The following is a 19,325-nucleotide window of genomic DNA, read 5'->3' on the forward strand; positions in this document are numbered from 1 at the left end:
TGAAATCGTATAAGACCTTTTAAAATTTCATCTTAATATTACTTCCCTTCTAAGGAAATACTTTCTAAAATTGTATGAAATTGTAGAAGATTGTATAAAATTTTATATAATTTTATTAAATCGTATAAAACTTTATAAAACTTCCTACAGTTCCATCAAGCTTCATTTCATTATTACTTTCCGCACTAACATCTTACTTTATAAAATTGTATAAGATTATGTAAAATTTCATACAATTATATAAAATTTCATCTAATAATTACTATCCTTTTAAGACCTTATGTCATAAAATTGTATAAAATTGTATGAGATTGTATATATAATAGTATGAAATCGTATAAAACTTTATAAAATTTCATCTAAATATTACTTCCCTTCTAAGGAAATACTTTTGTTACGTTCCCGTAATATTTTATTGATTAAATTAAATTAGTTATTTTTAATTAAATAATTTTGTACAATGAAACGGAAATCGGTTATGATAAGAGAGTCGCCGTGGCTCGCGGGTAGGCAAAACAGATGACGATGCATGAGACCCGAGCTACGACGATTCTCTCACAGGGAACCTGAGATGCAGCGTCAACATTTTGTCAACTCTGTTGGCTTTATTATATTTTTATAATGACGAAATAGTCAGTCCTTCGAGAGAGCTCATGGAGCTCGAACCTCTGCTCTCTAGCCTTAATAAATTACAATTAATCTTAAATTAATCCAACCTTATTTTGGGCTGCCATTAGGCAGCCCAATACCCTACGACTCCATGGTTATTTTAGGCGCTGCTACCGGCAGCCCAATAATCCAAAAATCATCAATTAAATATTGGGCGCTGATACCGGCTGCCCAATAATTTATCCAGTCCTGGACACTGCCACCGGCTGTCCAGAATTTCTCAAATCCTGCATCCTCATAAATAATATAGAGACCAGATCGCGAACATATTTTAAAATCGCGAAAATCAAATAAAATTAATAATTAATAAAATAATCGACGACCACGGCCCACCAGGGGTCTATAGACACTCTAACGAGGCCAAACCTGGATAAAATTAAATAATTAAAAATTACTTTGATTTTTAATTAATTTTGGGTAATTTCCCAAAACGTAACACTTTCTAAAATTGTATGAAATTGTAAAAGATTGTATAAAATTTTTTATAATTTTATTAAATCGTATAAAACTTTATAAAACTTCGTACAATTCCATCAAGTTTCATTTCATTATTACTTCCCGCACTAAGATCTTACTTTATAAAATTGTATAAGATTATGTAAAATTTCATACGATTATATAAAATTCTATTTAATTATTACTTCCCTTTTGAGATCTTACTATAGAAAATTTTATAAAATTACATTTATTTATTACGTTCTTTACACTCAGATCTGATTTTATAAAATTTTATTGAATTTTATAAGACTTCATAAAATTGTATAAGATATTATATTATTTTATAAAAACATTTTTTCCCGGGAATAATAACGCTCTAAATAATTATTGGTAATTTCTTGCTTGTTTTTTTTTTTTGTATGGGAACTTGAAGATATAGATATATATATGGGTCATTCTATCAAATAAAGTTATTTTTACGGGACGACCCTCGCAGATTTGGTTCAAACTTTGTGGAGTTGTTTCGTTTATTAAAAAAAATATTTTCTGCAAATTTGAGCCTTCAATGTGTAGCTGTTTCGAAGTTATGATTTTTTGAATTTTAAGAAAAATTTTTTTTTTAACTTATTCATTAATTTTGTTGGAGAACAAAAATTTTTAAAAAAAATGAGCCTATAACAGTTATTTCTAGGAAAAATTCTCAGCTTTCCAATAAAAATATCCATTTTTTATTTCAAGTTCCAGAAGACCTTTTAAAATTCGATTAAAGCAGAAAAAACGATTTTTATGACCGTGCGGCGCTTGATGTATCTATTTTGATATTTTTTTCTGAAAGCTGAGACTTTTTCTCATAAAATATGTAATTTTCACGATGTGCCTATTTTTTGTCTGAACAAAATTAAATAAAATATAAATTCTCTACGATTGAAAAACTTTAATTCTTATCTTTTTTGAGGATGTTGATACATATTTATCACAAATCGATCCTAGACTTTCAACGATAGGTGAAAAAGGGTGCACTAATTGTGTTTCTTTCACCGTACTTGGCTTTAAGTATCGTACGTCGTAACCATTTATTTTCTATAAAAAGTCCTCATTCTCTGATTAAAAGAAACGATTCAAAAAGATTTGTAATGTTAAATGCCTATAAAAAGGGTGACTCAAAAGTATTTAAAGTATTCAAAAGCATTAAAAAGTATTTAAAACTTTTTTTCCCAATCGTTTCACATAAATCATTTCTTTTAATAAGGGTTGGTTATAAAAGTGAAATGAACGCCGGTATAATTTTGAATAGCCCGGATGTATGAATCTTGCGGTGTGAGGATATGTTTTCTGCTATGTATCTGCAGTAGAGCTGTGACAACAAAAATTATAAAACTATTTTTCATGATACCAGCATCGAAGCTTCAAGTCGAGGAATTAGTGATTTGAACTTCGATTTTTATAATTTGTTTAATAGTGATTTTAGACTATTAATGTTATCTGCATTAATGACAGTTCTGACGTTTTAATCAAGTTTGATAAAGATTTGTGTAATAAATAGTATTTATGGTTTCTGTTTAATTATAAATTGCAAATCATAAGTTATGCGTACACTAATGGTTGATCACACCATTGGCCTTAAATTAACTTGATTCTAACTGGCTGCTGACACTGAAACTAATTTTCAATGCAGGTAATCATGAAAAAAATAGTGTGAACCACGACTTCAGATTGCATTTATTGTCAGATTTTTCCTACGGCTCGGGTAGCCTACTTCACTCTCATTTGATACCGTTTTGTTTCATCTGTTGCTACACAATGAATTATTAGAGTTTGATAAAACTATAAAATCGATGACTTATATTTAAATAATTATTGATTTTGTTCAAACAAAAAATATGCACATCGTGAAAATTACATATTTTGTGGGAAAAAATCTCAGCTTTCAGAAAAAAATATCAGAATAGATATATCAAGCACCGCACAGTCATAAAAATCGTTTTTTCTGCTTTAATTGAATTTTAAAAGGTCTTCTGTAACTTAAAATAAAAAATGGATATTTTCATTGGAAAGCTGAGAATTTTTCATACGAAAAACTGTTATGTTTTCAAATATAAGTGACTTTCTCAAATAGAAGTGTCTTTCTAATTGCACTCTGAACTCTTACTCTCCAAAAACTACTGCCTTACCTGCAAGACCCAAAGCGAACTCCCTTATTCTAAATTGTACTATTTTACTATCCTCTGACCGTGGCTACGTTTGGTGAGCAGGTGCAACTCCAGGTCTAAGCCTATCGCCATAAGAATATTTTACAACAAGCTAAAAAAATTTCGCAATCCGATTTAAGACGTAAAATATTATCGCTAAATATTGTTGCTTACATAAAATATAACCTAAAATGTAGTTGGGACTTTCCGAAGTCTCTGGGAAAACCCAGCCATACTTTTATCTCCGACATATATATACATATATATGTGTAAAATGAGCGAATAAACTAATTGGATCTGGTTTAGGCGAGGTGAATTAAACAATTAAAAATTACACAGATTTTATTATAAATTAAATTATAGATTTATTTACACTGATTTACACCTTAAAATTATGAGAAATATATACAATAGCGAATGCAACTAGATAAATTTATACGCGATAGCGAATGCAACTCAGATAGTTTATTCACGTATAAATTGACACGTGGTCAGTAGCGGTTAACTCAACAATAATTAATTAACAATTAATTATTGGCGACAGAAAAGTTTATTTATTCTCAATAAATAGCAGCCTTGATGTACTGTCTAAGTATTGAGGATAATTTAGCGTAGCGATTTGATTTAGTTTCACACAAGTTAATAAGCGAAGCAGTTCAAGCACGAGGTTGCACGTAGCAAAGACACGTTGTAGAATCTCTGAGCGAAGCGGTTAGACAGACAGTTGTAGAATTGAAAATTGGTAGCGTCGTTGAGTCGTCGAGACGCTTGGTGTCGACGTGGCAGCCTTGCTGCCTATAACGAATTTTCCCATTGGCTTAAAAGCGCGCCAACAGGAAGCGAATTTTGTGATTGGTCAGCTTGTAGCGGGTTCTCAGGACGTCTTGACACGATCCTGAGTTAGAAATAGTATGTGCCGGGCCCAAATAGCGAGTGACCCGGCACTATTCTGACCTTCAGTTAGTAGCGAGCTCGGCTTCTCCCGAACCGAGCGGAAATGCACGAAGCTTGATTTAAATTAATCAAGCTCGTGACTGAACATTCTCCCCAGCGCTGGCGACTGTGTCGACTGGATTGTCTTCTGGAGAGTGCACTGGTAGTACACACAGCTTAGCGATTGGTCGTACAAGTTCCGTGGTAGCGGTCTTCAGCGTGACTACTCGAGTCAGGCCATCTCTGCCTGGATGTAATGCGAGTACTCGAGCAAGCGGCCATTTTGATGGTGGGAATCTTTCATCAGTCAACAAGACTAATGAACCCACTTTGATGTTGTTTTGCGGATTATGCCACTTCGAAATAGATTGATGACGTTGCAGGTACTCTGATGACCATCTACTCCAAAATCTCTGGAACATTTGTTGTAATTGTTGCCAGCGTGACAACGTAGCTGAATTATTTTCCAGTAGCGAGGGCCCAGGTACGGCGATTAGTGGTTCACCGATGAGAAAATGTCCAGGAGTTAGAGCGGTTAAATCTGCAGGATCTTCAGATAGCGGAGCGATCGGTCTTGAATTTAACACAGCCTCAATTTGTGTTAAGACTGTAGCGAGTTGGTCGTAAGTCAATAGCGATTCACCAATAGTTCGTATGAGATGGAACTTGATTGACTTTACGGCTGCTTCCCACTTGCCACCAAAGTGGGGAGCACTTGGTGGGTTGAACTTCCAGTCTGTGCCATCTGTAGCGAGTAAATACTGAAGTTCTTTTAGCTGTCTCGATCCTGCTGCGAATTCTTTCTTTAGCGTGGCGTCTGCTCCTACAAAATTTGTACCACAGTCCGAGTATAGGATACTGCAGGCGCCTCTTCGACTAGTGAATCTTCTAAATGCTGCGACGAAAGCGTCAGTAGAGTAATCGGTGACAATTTCAATATGTATAGCGGACGTAGCGAGACATACAAACACAGCGATCCATCCTTTATAGGTTTTGGCACCTCGACCTTGGAAAGTCTTCAGTGTTACTGGCCCAGCGTAGTCTATTCCAGTGTGTAAGAATGCTTTAGATGGTCTTACACGAGCGGATGGCAATTGTCCCATTAATTGTTGTGCGCGAACACCTCTATGTCTCGTGCACACGACGCAGCGAAGAATGTGTGATCTGACTGGAACTCGACCACCTTCTATCCAGACAGATCTCCGTAGATCAGCGAGAGTCAATTGAGTTCCCCCATGGTATGTTCTTCGATGCGAATGATCTATCAATAGCGTACTTAAGCGTGATGACCTTGGTAAAATAGCTGGATTTTTCTGTTCATCATCCAGCAGCGAATTCTTCAAGCGACCGCCAACTCTGAGTACTCCGTTGTAGTCGACGTAGGGAATCAATTTAGCGAGATGATGACTTCGGTGTAGAGAATCACCATCCTTCAATAGTTTCAGCTCTTGCGAATAGTACTGACTTTGAGTATACTTGATCAGCAAAGTCTTAGCGAGTTCCAGGTCAACTGTAGAGAGTGGTGTGTCCAGTGTGGACTGTGGCACTTTTTTAAATTTAGCGATGGCACGAAGACAGATTCCAAGCGTGCGAAGTAAAGGTGACAACTTAGAGAATTTTTCTAGTAGCGTGTATAGCGGGTGTGAATCTGCCTTGAAGATGGTAAAAACCAGACCTGGACGTTCTTCAAGATGTGATACCGTCTGCGTAGGGATATCAAAAGATGGCCAGTTATCTTTTGATTGACTGAGCCACTTTGGTCCCGTCCACCATAGCGAATGCTGTTCTAGTTTGGCTGCTGTTAAACCTCTTGAAGCGCAGTCAGCTGGGTTAAGTTTTCCAGGAACAAAATCCCAGTTGACACTTGGTAGCGATTCTTGAATCTTGGTAACTCTGTTGCGAATGTAGACTTTCCATCTAGCTGGGTTGTTTCGTATCCACGTTAAGGATACAGCGGAGTCTGTCCACATGAAAACTGGAACGTTTTCAAGTTTCAAAACCTTCTTGACGTAGAGTATCAGTTGAGCGAGTAAGACAGCGGCATTGAGCTCCATTCTTGGTATAGTTATAGGCTTCAGTGGTGCAACTTGTGTTTTGGCACACACTAGCGAGATATTGGAGCTTCCAGTAGCGTCAGTAACTTTTAGATAAACTACAGCAGCCATAGCGAGTTGTGAAGCGTCAGAGAATCCATGTAATTCAATTGATACACCATTTTTAACATGATTCCAGCGAGGTATCTGAATCTTCGAGATCTGATGTAGTTCATCTCGAAACAAATTCCATTCTTGAAGAAGCGACGGTGATAGCGTAGCATCCCAGTCAAAGTTCTGCAGCCAGAGCTTCTGCATGAACATCTTGGCTCTCACGATAATCGGTGCCAAGAAACCCAGTGGGTCAAACAAGCGAGCAATTTCAGATAAAATTGTGCGTTTAGTTGTTGGTGATGCTTCTGGAAGCGAATATCCGAACTGGAATTTATCCTGTGTTGAATTCCAGGTTAGCCCGAGCACTTTTACTGTAGTATCCCCAAGCTCTCTTGGTGTATCTTCTTGGGTTTCACTTGGAGCGACTTGAGAAAGTAATTCAGTTGAATTACTTGCCCACTTGGCAAGCGGAAAACATCCTGTGGCGCACATATTTTTTGTGTCGAGAGCAACTTGGATTGCCTCAGCGAGTTCATCTGCACCTCCATAGATGTCGTCAACGTAGCGTGTATTAGTTAGCGGTTCGACAGCCTTCGGAAATTTTTTCCCTTCGTCTTCAGCGAGTTGTAAGAGTGCTCTTCCAGCGAGATATGGAGCCGATGTTGTTCCATAAGTAACAGTAGCGAGTGCAAATACTATTGGGATGTCATCTTCGTCAAACCAGAGTATGCACTGTAGATGATGATCTTCCTTGTCAACTGCAATCTGACGAAACGTTTTTGTAACGTCAGTAGCGAATAAATAGCGATGGCACCGAATGCGAATAAGTACATCACTGATGTCAACTTGGATCTTTGGGCCCACATGAAGTATCTCGTTGACAGATACGCCAGATGTAGTTTTCCAGGACCCATTGAATACCACTCTGAGCTTGGTGGTAGTGCTCTGCTCTTTCAGAACCCCATGATGAGGCAACAGGTAGCTGTTCGGTGGTAATTCCTTTAATTTCAGACGTTTCATGTGCCCCAAGTCTTCATACTCCTTCAGGAAGTCGAAGTACAACTTCTTGTAGACTGGATCAGCTTCCAGTCGTTTGCGAAGACGTAGTAAAGCGTATTGTGCAGCTCTGAGCGAATCACCCAGTTGACTTGGCGAAGATTTAAGCGGCAAGCGAACGACATATCGACCATCAGACTGTCTGTAGTGTGTATTGACAAAGTGTTGTTCACACTCTTCTTCTTCTTCAGTATAGCGTGTAGCGAATTCTGTCTGTGGCTCTTCTTGGTACCAAAACTTGGTTAACAAGTCTTGTAGTTGATCATCAACAGCGACATGATGACCATGAGCGGTCAATTTTGATGTAGCGGTGTCCACAGATCCATATATGATCCAACCAAGTGATGTTGACTGAGCGATTGGGTCATTTTCACTTCCTTTTCGTATTTTAGCGTTGATTATATGTGCAGCTGGTGCTGCACCCAGAATGATGTCAATAGGTCTTGATGTCAAGAAGTCTGGATCAGCGAGTTGTAGCCCAGTTATATGCGGCCATTTCTTCTTCTTAGTTAGCGTAAATGACGGTAAGTTTACCGTCAATAGAGCAAGCACATGAGCTTGGATGGTAATAGAAGCGTTGTTGTGTAGCGAATGCAGCGTCATCTTGCATGACCCAAGCGAATGCCCAGCTGACACATTACCAATTCCACGTAATGGTACAGCTGCTTTACTGAGTTGAATATCCAGCTTCTTGATTAGCGAATGCGTCACAAAGGATAACTCCGATCCTTGATCAATAAGTACACGGGCTGTACATGTACTTCCTGTTAGCGAATTCAACTTAACAATAGCGGTAGCGAGTAAAACATTGAGCGAATGAGCTGAAAGCAGACTAAGTTAGCGAATTCAAAACAAAAGTTACCAAAATTGGAACTATTTGTTACCTGGGTCAGCTACAGGAGCGTCCTGTGCTGGTTTAGCGGCAGCACCATCGTCAAGATGAGTCGACGTGTGATGTGGCTGATCACAATGGCGGCACTTCTGCTTAGTCCTGCAGTCAGCGTAGCGATGGCGTCCCAAACAGTTAAAGCATAAGCGGTAATGCTGAACAATCGTCCTTCGGTTCAGTGGCGACGCCTTCTGGTAGCTGGGGCAAAATAGAACGAAGTGCTTCTCCCTGCAGATTGGGCACATGCCCGGTTCACTCGTACGCTCCTTGGGAGTGAAAGCGACGTAGCTAGCGGAACCGGTGGATGTAGATGGCGTTGATCTAGCAGGAGTAGCGGATTTACTGCTCCCAAACTTAACTTGTTTGGTTGTAGCGGCTGACTTAGCGTAAGACTTTGGTGATAGTGGTCTCTCACTGGTACTCTTAACTTGCGTTGAGGTTATTTTAGCGCCAATCTCTGAGTTTTCCCACGCACGAACCTTGGCCTTGAGCATATCGTGCAGCTGTTGGTAAGTGGGAAACTCATTGGATAACCCAAGCGAAGCCATCCATTCCACCCTCAGATCTGAAGGCAAGCAGCGAACAGTCAAACGAATTAAAAAGGGGTCCAACTCACCAATTGGAATTCCCAATGCAGCGATAGCGTCCAGCGATTTTTTGTTAGCGAGTAACAGTGCGTCCAAATCAGCAGCAGAGTGTGAAGTTAGCGGTTGGCGATCCAGCAAATCATCGATATGCATATCGAGCAATCGACGTGGATTTGTGTAGCGAGTATTCAGCAACTCCCAAGCGGGTTGGAAAGCGTCATCTGTGATCTGGAGATTAGCGAGTAATGCAGCGGCCTCACCTTTTACCTGCGTCTTCAGGTAATGCATCTTCTGAGACCCAGTTAGCGAATCTTCATTAATGACGAGAGACGTGAACAAGTCCTTGAACGAGTCCCACTCGTCATACGACCCTTGGAAAGTTGGCAGCTTGATTTGTGGCAGGTTAGATTTATGCACTCCACCAAAGTAAGCGGTCTGATCGTGATTAGCGGGCTGAACTTCATGAGCAGGTTCTGGAGCGGGTCTAGCAGCGCTGAGTCTCACTCTAAGAGAGGTATAAGCAACGTTAGCGGTTTCATAAGCGTTACCTGTATGATATTCGTTGGTAATGATCTCAGGTACGTCTTCGTATAGCCTCTCGTGAGTCGAATTGAAGCGGTTCCACAACTCCGTCAGGATAGCGAGTTCAGCGTCAATGGCGGCAGCACCTTGGGTAGCGAGTACAGCGTCAGTCAAGCGGTTGGACATATTGCGCATCGTGTCGATGCGTTGCATTTGAAGAGCAATTTGAGCTTCGGCGGCCATCTTGTTAATACGTGGCACACAAAATGGACGCGATGACGTGAAACCGACGCTAAGTTTTCGATCTTTTCTGTTTTAAAAGTCTTTTTACACCGGTGTGTAAAATAGATCACCCTGGGCAGCACTCTAGCAGTGCTCAGCAATGCCCACGGCACTTAGCGATTTTCACGACACAGAACTGACACTACACTTTTTTTCTCACAATTTTTTTTTTGATTTTTTTTTTTTTTAAATAATTTTTAATTGTTTAAATTTCGCCAAATCCGGCTCGAAGGACCAAAATATAAAATGAGCGAATAAACTAATTGGATCTGGTTTAGGCGAGGTGAATTAAACAATTAAAAATTACACAGATTTTATTATAAATTAAATTATAGATTTATTTACACTGATTTACACCTTAAAATTATGAGAAATATATACAATAGCGAATGCAACTAGATAAATTTATACGCGATAGCGAATGCAACTCAGATAGTTTATTCACGTATAAATTGACACGTGGTCAGTAGCGGTTAACTCAACAATAATTAATTAACAATTAATTATTGGCGACAGAAAAGTTTATTTATTCTCAATAAATAGCAGCCTTGATGTACTGTCTAAGTATTGAGGATAATTTAGCGTAGCGATTTGATTTAGTTTCACACAAGTTAATAAGCGAAGCAGTTCAAGCACGAGGTTGCACGTAGCAAAGACACGTTGTAGAATCTCTGAGCGAAGCGGTTAGACAGACAGTTGTAGAATTGAAAATTGGTAGCGTCGTTGAGTCGTCGAGACGCTTGGTGTCGACGTGGCAGCCTTGCTGCCTATAACGAATTTTCCCATTGGCTTAAAAGCGCGCCAACAGGAAGCGAATTTTGTGATTGGTCAGCTTGTAGCGGGTTCTCAGGACGTCTTGACACGATCCTGAGTTAGAAATAGTATGTGCCGGGCCCAAATAGCGAGTGACCCGGCACTATTCTGACCTTCAGTTAGTAGCGAGCTCGGCTTCTCCCGAACCGAGCGGAAATGCACGAAGCTTGATTTAAATTAATCAAGCTCGTGACTGAACAATATGTATATATATTTATATATATATGTAGCGTTGTCACAATAATTACGATCGATCAATTTCGGCACTTTACGCCGAACATCGATTTCTACATATTCCGTCTCTACCTCATTCGTAGAGACATTATATATTACAAGATACACCGCTAACTGCGTACACGCATTCAAGCAATATTTATTTTGTATACTTTTCTTTTATTGTGTTAATTACGTTGGTTAAATAAAACATTTATTCAACATTATTAGTTGGTTTAAATAATTTATTTATTATATTTAAATTTTACCCTTAACCGCTAAATTGGTGACCCCGACGTGATCTTTGTTTAAGAGAAGCGTCGAACACGTGCGTTACACAGTTTGTAAAAATCTCGTGAGTTCTTGTGTCGTTTTGCCGTGAATATTTTGTCGCGTTGCCAATTAACCAGCGAGACCGTGATTTTGTATTCACAGTTATTTTTGTGTGCATTTATTTTTCATCAATTAGTGCAGTGATTTTTGTTATCACTGTGCAGTTTTTTTATTCTTTTATCTCCGCTGGTGTATTGTTGGGCATTTTATGGACGTTATGCCGCATCAGTGTTGATTTAAGGGACCTTTACTGCGAATCAAATAGTGGTAAAAGTGGTAAAAGTTAAATGGCAGAAACAAATATAAAAGCAGTCGATGGTAATTCTGCATATATGGAATTATTGCGAAAATTTGCCGATATTACACGACCTGATGCTACTTAGCGTCAATTTAAAAAACATTCAACAGTGCATCATATTCGAACGTCGCCTGGATCGCCAGTTTCGTGCAAAGCAAGACGCTTTGCTCCAGACAAGCTTAAAATTGCACAAGCCGAATTCGGAAACAATAATTGAGGAAGGTATTCACAGACCATCCAGCAGCGCCTGGGCTTCACCACTACATTTAGCGCAGAAGAAGTCCGGAGAATGAAGGCCGTGTGGTGATTAACGACCTCTCAACGAGCGAACCTTAATCGAGAAATACTCGCTGCGTTATCTTGACGACTTTGCCGCATTTTTACACGGTAAAAATATACTTTCAGTAGTCGATTTTGCAAAAGCCTTTTTGCAAATACCTGTCGCACCGGAAGACGTGCCGAAAACAGCGATCATGACACCATTTGGACAGTTCGAGTTCCGATTTATGACGTTTGGGCTTGAAAACACGGCTCAAACGTTTTAACGATTTATTGACGAGGTCACTCGTGACGTTGATTTCGTCCTTCCATATGTTGGCGATATCTTAATCGCATCCCACGACGAAAAGCTACACATGGAGCGCCTAAAAATATTATTCGAGCGTCTCCGTGAATATAAACTGGTAATTAACGTACTGAAATGCCAGTTTGTTCTACCGGAAGTAAAATTTCTCGGCCATGTCATCACTAAAGATGGAATTAAGCCGTTACCGGAAAACGTCGAGGCTATTGTCAATTTCGAGCCTCCTACCACTGTAGAAGCTCTTCGTCGATTTCTCGGCACAGTGAATTTCTACGAAAAGTTTATTAAGAACGCTGCAAAAATTCTAGCACCGCTTAACAAAACCCCGGAAGGACCCAAAGTCAAAGGCTCTCATCCAATCAACTGGACAACAGAACTCCAAGAGTCTTTCAAGTCAGCTAAACGAGCTCTCACGGATGCTACTTTGTTGGTACACCCTAAAATCGATGCTGACTGGGCAATATTTACCGACGCATCTGAAATAGGAATTGGAACCGTTCAACAACAAAAAGTGGTTAACAACTGGCAACCACTAGCATTTTTCAGTCGAAAAGTGTCCCCGTCGATTCAAAAATTGTCGACGTACGACTGCGACTCAAACGCTATCTACGAGGCTGCAAAATACTTTCGGCATATTTTCGAAGGCCGGAATGTTACGATCTACACTGATCACAAGCCACTTCAGCGCGCTTACAAACAACGCACCGAAAGAGCATCGCCTTGGCAATTTCATCGATCAATTCACCACCGATATTCGACATGTGTCGGGTACCGACAATATTGTCGCTGACACATTGTCACGTGTCGAAGCAATATCAACTGCTATAACGTCGCAAGAACGTGCTGACGCTCAACGAACTGACGATGAACTTCAGCAGTTGTTACGTCAAACAACTGTTTTAAATTTAAAAACGATTCAACTCGATTATAACCCTGCACTGTCTTGTGACATTGCGTCGGGTACAGTGCGTTCATACTTTCCAGGACCGCTAAAGAGAAAAGTGTTTCTGAGGTTTCCTAAGTATGTCCCGTTATCGAATGGAACTGCAGAGACGATAGCACATGCACTATCGCTACATTGGATTTCTCGCCACGGAGTACCTAAACGCATTACCTAGGACCAAGGTCCGCAGTTTGAATCGTCGTTATTTCAGTCGTTACTAAAATGTATGGAATAAGATACCTGCATACTACATCGTATCATCCGCAAGCCAACGGTGGCGTCGAACGTTTACATCGTCAGCTAAAGGCAGCACTTTTGTGTCATGAAGAGTCAAGGTACGACACATTATTAGTCGTTTTGCTCGACTTACGCGCTACTTGGAAGGACGACATAAAGACGACCCCGGTTGAATTAGTGTACGGTGAGCCAATTCTTTTGCCTGGTGAGTTACTCACTCCCAGTAATAAAACTATACCTCATCACATTGTCAATACTTTAAAACGTCATTTTAATTCATTGGCACCAGCCGAAACGTCGCGTCATGGCAAGCATTCTGTTTCCTGTCTAGGAACCTTAGTACTTGCACTCATGTACTGCTACAGAACGACCAGGTTTGCCCATGTTTCACAGCGCCATACAAAGGTCCATATCGTGTAATATCTCGACACGACAAATACTTTATCGTCGATTTTCGTGGACGAGAAATCGCCATTTCAGTAGATAGATTGACACCGGTTTACAAGGTGAATCCAATCGACACGACGATGACGATAACAAACTCCTAGCCGAATAATACAGCAGCCGAGACCCAAAAACGCTGAGTCCGGTTTAATATTTAAAAATTTACACGATTTAATATTTTTTTTTACATAAAAGTTTTTTTACAAAGTAACAATTCATCACGATATTATACTCATTTATTTACTTATTTATTTATTCATATCATTTGTAAATATTCAATTACTTTAATTATCGTGTATTAAATTAAAAAAAAATCAAAGGGAGTTCTGTTGCGTTGCTACAATAATTACGATCGATCAATTTCGGCAATTTACGCCGAACATCGATTTTCACATATTCCGTCTCTCGTCATTAGTCTTACGGATCTCAAGTTTATTTCAAGGATTTCAATTTTTACCTACGGATTTCAAGTTTATTTTGAGGATTTCAATTTTTCCTTACGGATTTCAAGTTTATTTCAAGAATTTCAAGTTTTTTTCACCGATTTCAATATATCAAATTCTATTCAAGGATTCCAATAAGTTCGGTTAACTTTAAAAATTAAAATTATTTTTCCTTTCGTTAAAAATTAAAAGGTGCAGTGATTTTTCTCTACTTGTGTACTGTGAATCTATGGAAAATTAAATATAATTGAATTAAAAATTAATCTTGGAAAACTATAAAAATTTAGTGAGTCTAAAAACAAGCTTGTTATATTTAAATTTAGTTTTTATTTTTCAAGTTACCTGCAATAAGAGGTAATGATTTGTTTATGAACGTGCGTTCTCTTTCGTTTTTTTTTTTGAGTTTCCGACGAACAATTAAAATAACAGTTTATTTAACTTTAAATGAGTGACGAGTGACTCAAATGACAATATATCTGCTACAATAATTTTTATATTTCATATCGTTATTTAATGAAAGTAATTTTCCAATCATTTTTATTTAATTTTGAAATGAAATATATTTTAATGATATATTACGTATCTTTATTTAATGAAAATAATTTTTCAATTATTTTCATTTAATTTTAAAATGAAATATATTTAAATAGTATATTTCATATCTTTATTTGATGGGAAATATTAATTTAAAATACATTACAAAAATATTATGTTACGAATTTAAATAATTTTATTTTAGTGAATTATTTCAAATATGAATCTAAATAATTAATTTAAAATATATACTACAAAATATTATATTATAAATTTAAATAATAATTTTACTATTTTTCCATATTAATTCAAATATGAACCTAAATAATTAATTTAAAATATATATTATAAAATATTATACTATGAGTTTAAATAATAAGTTTACTATTTTTAAATATTAATTCGAATATGAATCTAATTAACTAATTTAAAATATATATTACAAAATATTATATTATGAGTTTACATAATAATTTGACGATTTTTTTTTATATTAAGTCAATGTGAATCTAAATAATTAATCTAAATTATACTACAAAATATTATAATTTTACTATTTCACAATATTAACTCAAATATGAATCTAATTGATTAATTTAAAATATGTATTACAAAATATTGTTTTATGAATTTAAATAATAATTTCAATTTATGAGTGATTAATTGATACTATTTTTTTATGTTAATTCTAGCATAACTTTTAATAATTAATTCCAGTTTGAGGATTAGAAATAATATTTTACAAAGTTACATAATGATTTAACTATGTTAATTCAAATATTATTCTGAATAATTAAATTTTAGTTCGATAATTTAAAATACATTACGAATTATTACGAATCTCAATAATAATTTTTAAGTTGTGAATTATGAAATGATATTATCTTTAAGAATAATTGAAATTTGTGAAATTAAAATAATTTTATGCTATTTAGAGATTTTTTAAATGTTATACAGAATAAAAATAATCGAAATAAAAATTTGAATATTTGTAATATTGTTAACTTTTATCAAATATTTAATAATTAAATATGTGTTTTAATAAAATTTAAAACCACGAAAAATCTATTATTGTAAAATTTCACATCCATGTTTCCCCGTGAATCCCCCGAAACAAGTTATTCCTAGAAATCTATAGATTTCTAAAAATCGGAAATAAAACTTAATAAATTATTTTAAATTTTCACGGGGACGTAACACTAAGCGAGATATTGGAAAATTTTATTCTTAAAAAAAGTCTTATTTCGATTTCTACAAAAATCCGTGGTCATTTGGCGGCGCCGCGGAAACCATAGACTTGCTGACAAGGATTGAGTAAGAGTAAAATCATTAGAAACATCTAAAAAGTAAGAAATACTCTAGAAATAATAACGAGGTTCAAAACAATAGCTTGTTATCCGGAGAAGTTAGAGCTATTTTGACGGAAACGTTATTTGATTTTCACGCTTTTCAAATGGGATATATTAAAATGAAAAAGACGTACTCAAAATCACAATTAAGGGTTCTAACTTTGAGAGAATTTGTTTTTCGATGTGTAGAACAATATTTTGGGGTGCCAGTGAAAAAAAAAAAAAAAAAGGCGAGTTTATTGAAAAATCTTATGATCTCACAATTAAGTGTAACGTTAGTAATTAAAAGGTGACGTTCAGTATTCGCGATAGTTAAATCTTAGTTATTACACTTGAATAGTATGAATAGAATCTAATTTTTTTCGATAACGAAAAAACTCAACGTTTTTAGTCATATATTGACGGACGCTGCTACTTACTTGCATTTTTGCAGTGACCAAGTCAGCTATGTGACGTCTATCCTCTTCTTGTGAATCTCCCATTAAAGATAATGCACTATCATTCACTTCAATAATATATTCTCGCCCGTCTTTACCTACTAACAGTTCAATCGCGCAGATATCTAAACCACCAAATAGCTGAGCCACATAATCAATCCAAGATCGATGTCTCTCCGTAACTGCTAACTGTTCTAACATTGCTGATCCGACGTTCGATTTCCAGTTGCCACTAATGCTTTTCCGCCTACATGAAAAATGAAATAATTCAAGAATTATTAATTAATTGTGTATGGAATAATAAATAACACTTATATAAATATATAAATCAATAAGAAAAAAATCTTTACAAAAATGGATATTTGCGATGTTGTTTCTGATTCACAAAAAATTTATTTTTTCAGGTGTACCATTTTGGATTCTTTAATTTATTCTCTTTCTAAACTAGATACAAAGACTCTGAAAATGATAATCGATTTTAAGGAATCTTTATTTTCAGAATATAGTTACTGTAGAAGGTCTTCTGCCACCATTCTCACAAGGTTTTATCATAATATGTTTTACCTTATTGCGGAATATCAAAAAATTCCTTCAGTTGGCAATTTTATACATATATAGATTGAACTGTGTCAGAAAAAAAAATTTATTTTTATTTCAATTAAATACATCTCAAAAGTTACTTCAATAAAAAAGAAAAATTCTTCTGAATTTTTTCTATTTTGTAAATATTTTTCAAAAAACTTTCTTTCGATTTTTGAATTCAGCAGTCTTGTAGAAAATTAAATTCTCTTCAAAAAAAGATCTTTTATGTTACACGCTTAAAGTTGACAGAAAAAAGTTATGGAGGTTGAAACTTAGGGGGAAAAAGTCTAATTTTTAGGATGGAAAAAGAAAAATTTTTCTCATTTTTTCTTGAATTCTACAAATTCTATTGTAACTGGAATCGATAATTAAGGTTTCTTGTATATATGTTCTTTAGGTTTATAATCCTTTAAAATTATATCAGACTAAAGTTAAAAAATGCTCCAGTAATTCACCGGGCACCAGTAGTTGAACGCTTTTGCATAAAAGTCCTTAAATTGTCATCAAATGAATATCTTATGGCTTTAAAATTAATATTCAATTATTGTTAAACTTACAATAATCATAATAAGTAACTTCTTCAAATATTATATAATTTTTTACGAATTTTATTAACTAATAATATAAATTGAACTAAAAAGAACAACAAAATACAAAAAAGTTATATATAAAGCATAAAAAAATTTACTTAAGTTGGAAAAAAAATTGATCTTTTGTGATTGGTCACAACTACTGGAACATTCCGGTCAATTACTGGTGCAGACCGGTCAACTACTGGTGCTTTCACCTTACCTGCATTTGAACGTGATGTTTTATGTTATTTCGATAATAATTTAAATAAAAAACATTACATTTCTAAAATTTAACGATTTAAAGATGATACAAACTTTGGATTACCCTCTTAAACCCCATAGTAATTAATATACGATAAATCGAAAGGCTGAAAACCCTTAACCGGTTAACCACTGTTACATTTACCCGACAAAATTTCTTCTAAATAATTAAATTTTTCTTTACAGCTCAGCTCTGTAACTTTCTTTCTATGGGCTCTATTAAAATGAGTCTAAGGACCATTTTCATGGATAACTTCATTCTTTATAAAAACTTTAATTGCAAAGTTCCAAAGTTAGTTCTCTAAGTTCCAACTCCCAAAACTTTTTTTTGTTAACTTATAACGGTGGGCCCTGGTTATTCTGTGACTGATAATCACGAACCACAGTTAATGAATTTTTCCGAATAAATTAAATTGATAATCGTAAATTATTAAATATAAATATTTAATTGATGATAGTTTTATTTCTGGTTCTTAAGTCGGGAAAACAAATCTCAGGAGTAGGTAGCCTCGTTCTGATTGGACATGCGGCTGAAGTATAACTTATTCTAAGTGACGCTGGTGATAAGAAAATTAATACAAAGTGACTCAATTAAATTATAAATGATAAATTTTTTTTAACCAAATCCCATTTTTATTTACACAATAATTTCCCTATTGTTAATTTTATTTATACTTTATTTATTAAAATCTAGCATCCAGTATAAAATTAATTGATTATTTAATGCGTGAGAATTGTTGGACGTGGAAGGTAAAATTTATAAGTAATTAAAATTACGCTACGTTGAAGAGAGAGAAAATGTTTGTTAAAATTTTGTCGAGACTTGTCTGGATGTAAGTGGACTTATTACCGTTGGAATCGGTCTCCGGTTCATCACAGGTTCCGTGGACTCGATGTTGATCCTCTTCGGTAAATCCTTGCAGGCTGACGTTGTACACCAAACCACCACACTCACTTAGTAACCAAATTTGGTTTTATTTAATCAGACGAAAGAGTCGCACAATCTCCTTATTTGATTAATTCGGATGAAAACAAACATCACTAACAATAAAAATAATAATTTAGTTTTTAATATAAAGAAAAGTTTCAATAGACAAAATTATTCAGGTAACAGGTTGATCGAAATAGAACTGATTATTGGACTAAATGACTAGATATAACGAAACTTATCGTTAGGCCGGCTTATGTAAATTGTAATGAGTCCTGGTGATGGAGTAGGGACCTCGCTAAGCGTCATCAGTCCACTCTAAGTGATGGCCTGGGCCTAAGTTCTCGATCAAGTATGTGCTGGCCCTTTTATATGTTAATTTTTGAGGCGTGGAACTACCCTACTGTCGTCTAAATTGAAATAAAAGTCGATCTAGGAAGCCTCTGACATAGTTCCGGGTGACTGATGAGGGTTAATTAACATACAATTATTCTAATAGATTATCGTAGAATCAGTTAGAGTTTGCGCTCGATTTTCAAGTCGTAAAATCAGAAAAGCACGGTTACACACCGCGTCACAAGACTTGAAGATCGGGTGCAACTCCATTATCCAGAGCTAGTTCCTTAAAATATTCATTTGGTCT

General features: G+C 35.9%; 1 protein-coding gene across 1 annotated transcript in view; it reads right to left on the reverse strand.

Annotated features, from left to right (window-relative positions):
• LOC103578002 (synapsin) overlaps nucleotides 1–19,325 on the reverse strand; it is a 426,902-nt gene that overhangs the window by 49,605 nt on the left and 357,972 nt on the right. The window contains exon 8 of the mRNA XM_014442888.1: nucleotides 16,322–16,586. Coding sequence (XP_014298374.1) covers nucleotides 16,322–16,586 — 265 coding nt within the window. The remainder of the gene's footprint in view (nucleotides 1–16,321; nucleotides 16,587–19,325) is intronic.

Source organism: Microplitis demolitor, chromosome 5, assembly GCF_026212275.2.
Source record: "Microplitis demolitor isolate Queensland-Clemson2020A chromosome 5, iyMicDemo2.1a, whole genome shotgun sequence".
In the NCBI taxonomy this organism is placed as follows: domain Eukaryota; kingdom Metazoa; phylum Arthropoda; class Insecta; order Hymenoptera; family Braconidae; genus Microplitis; species Microplitis demolitor.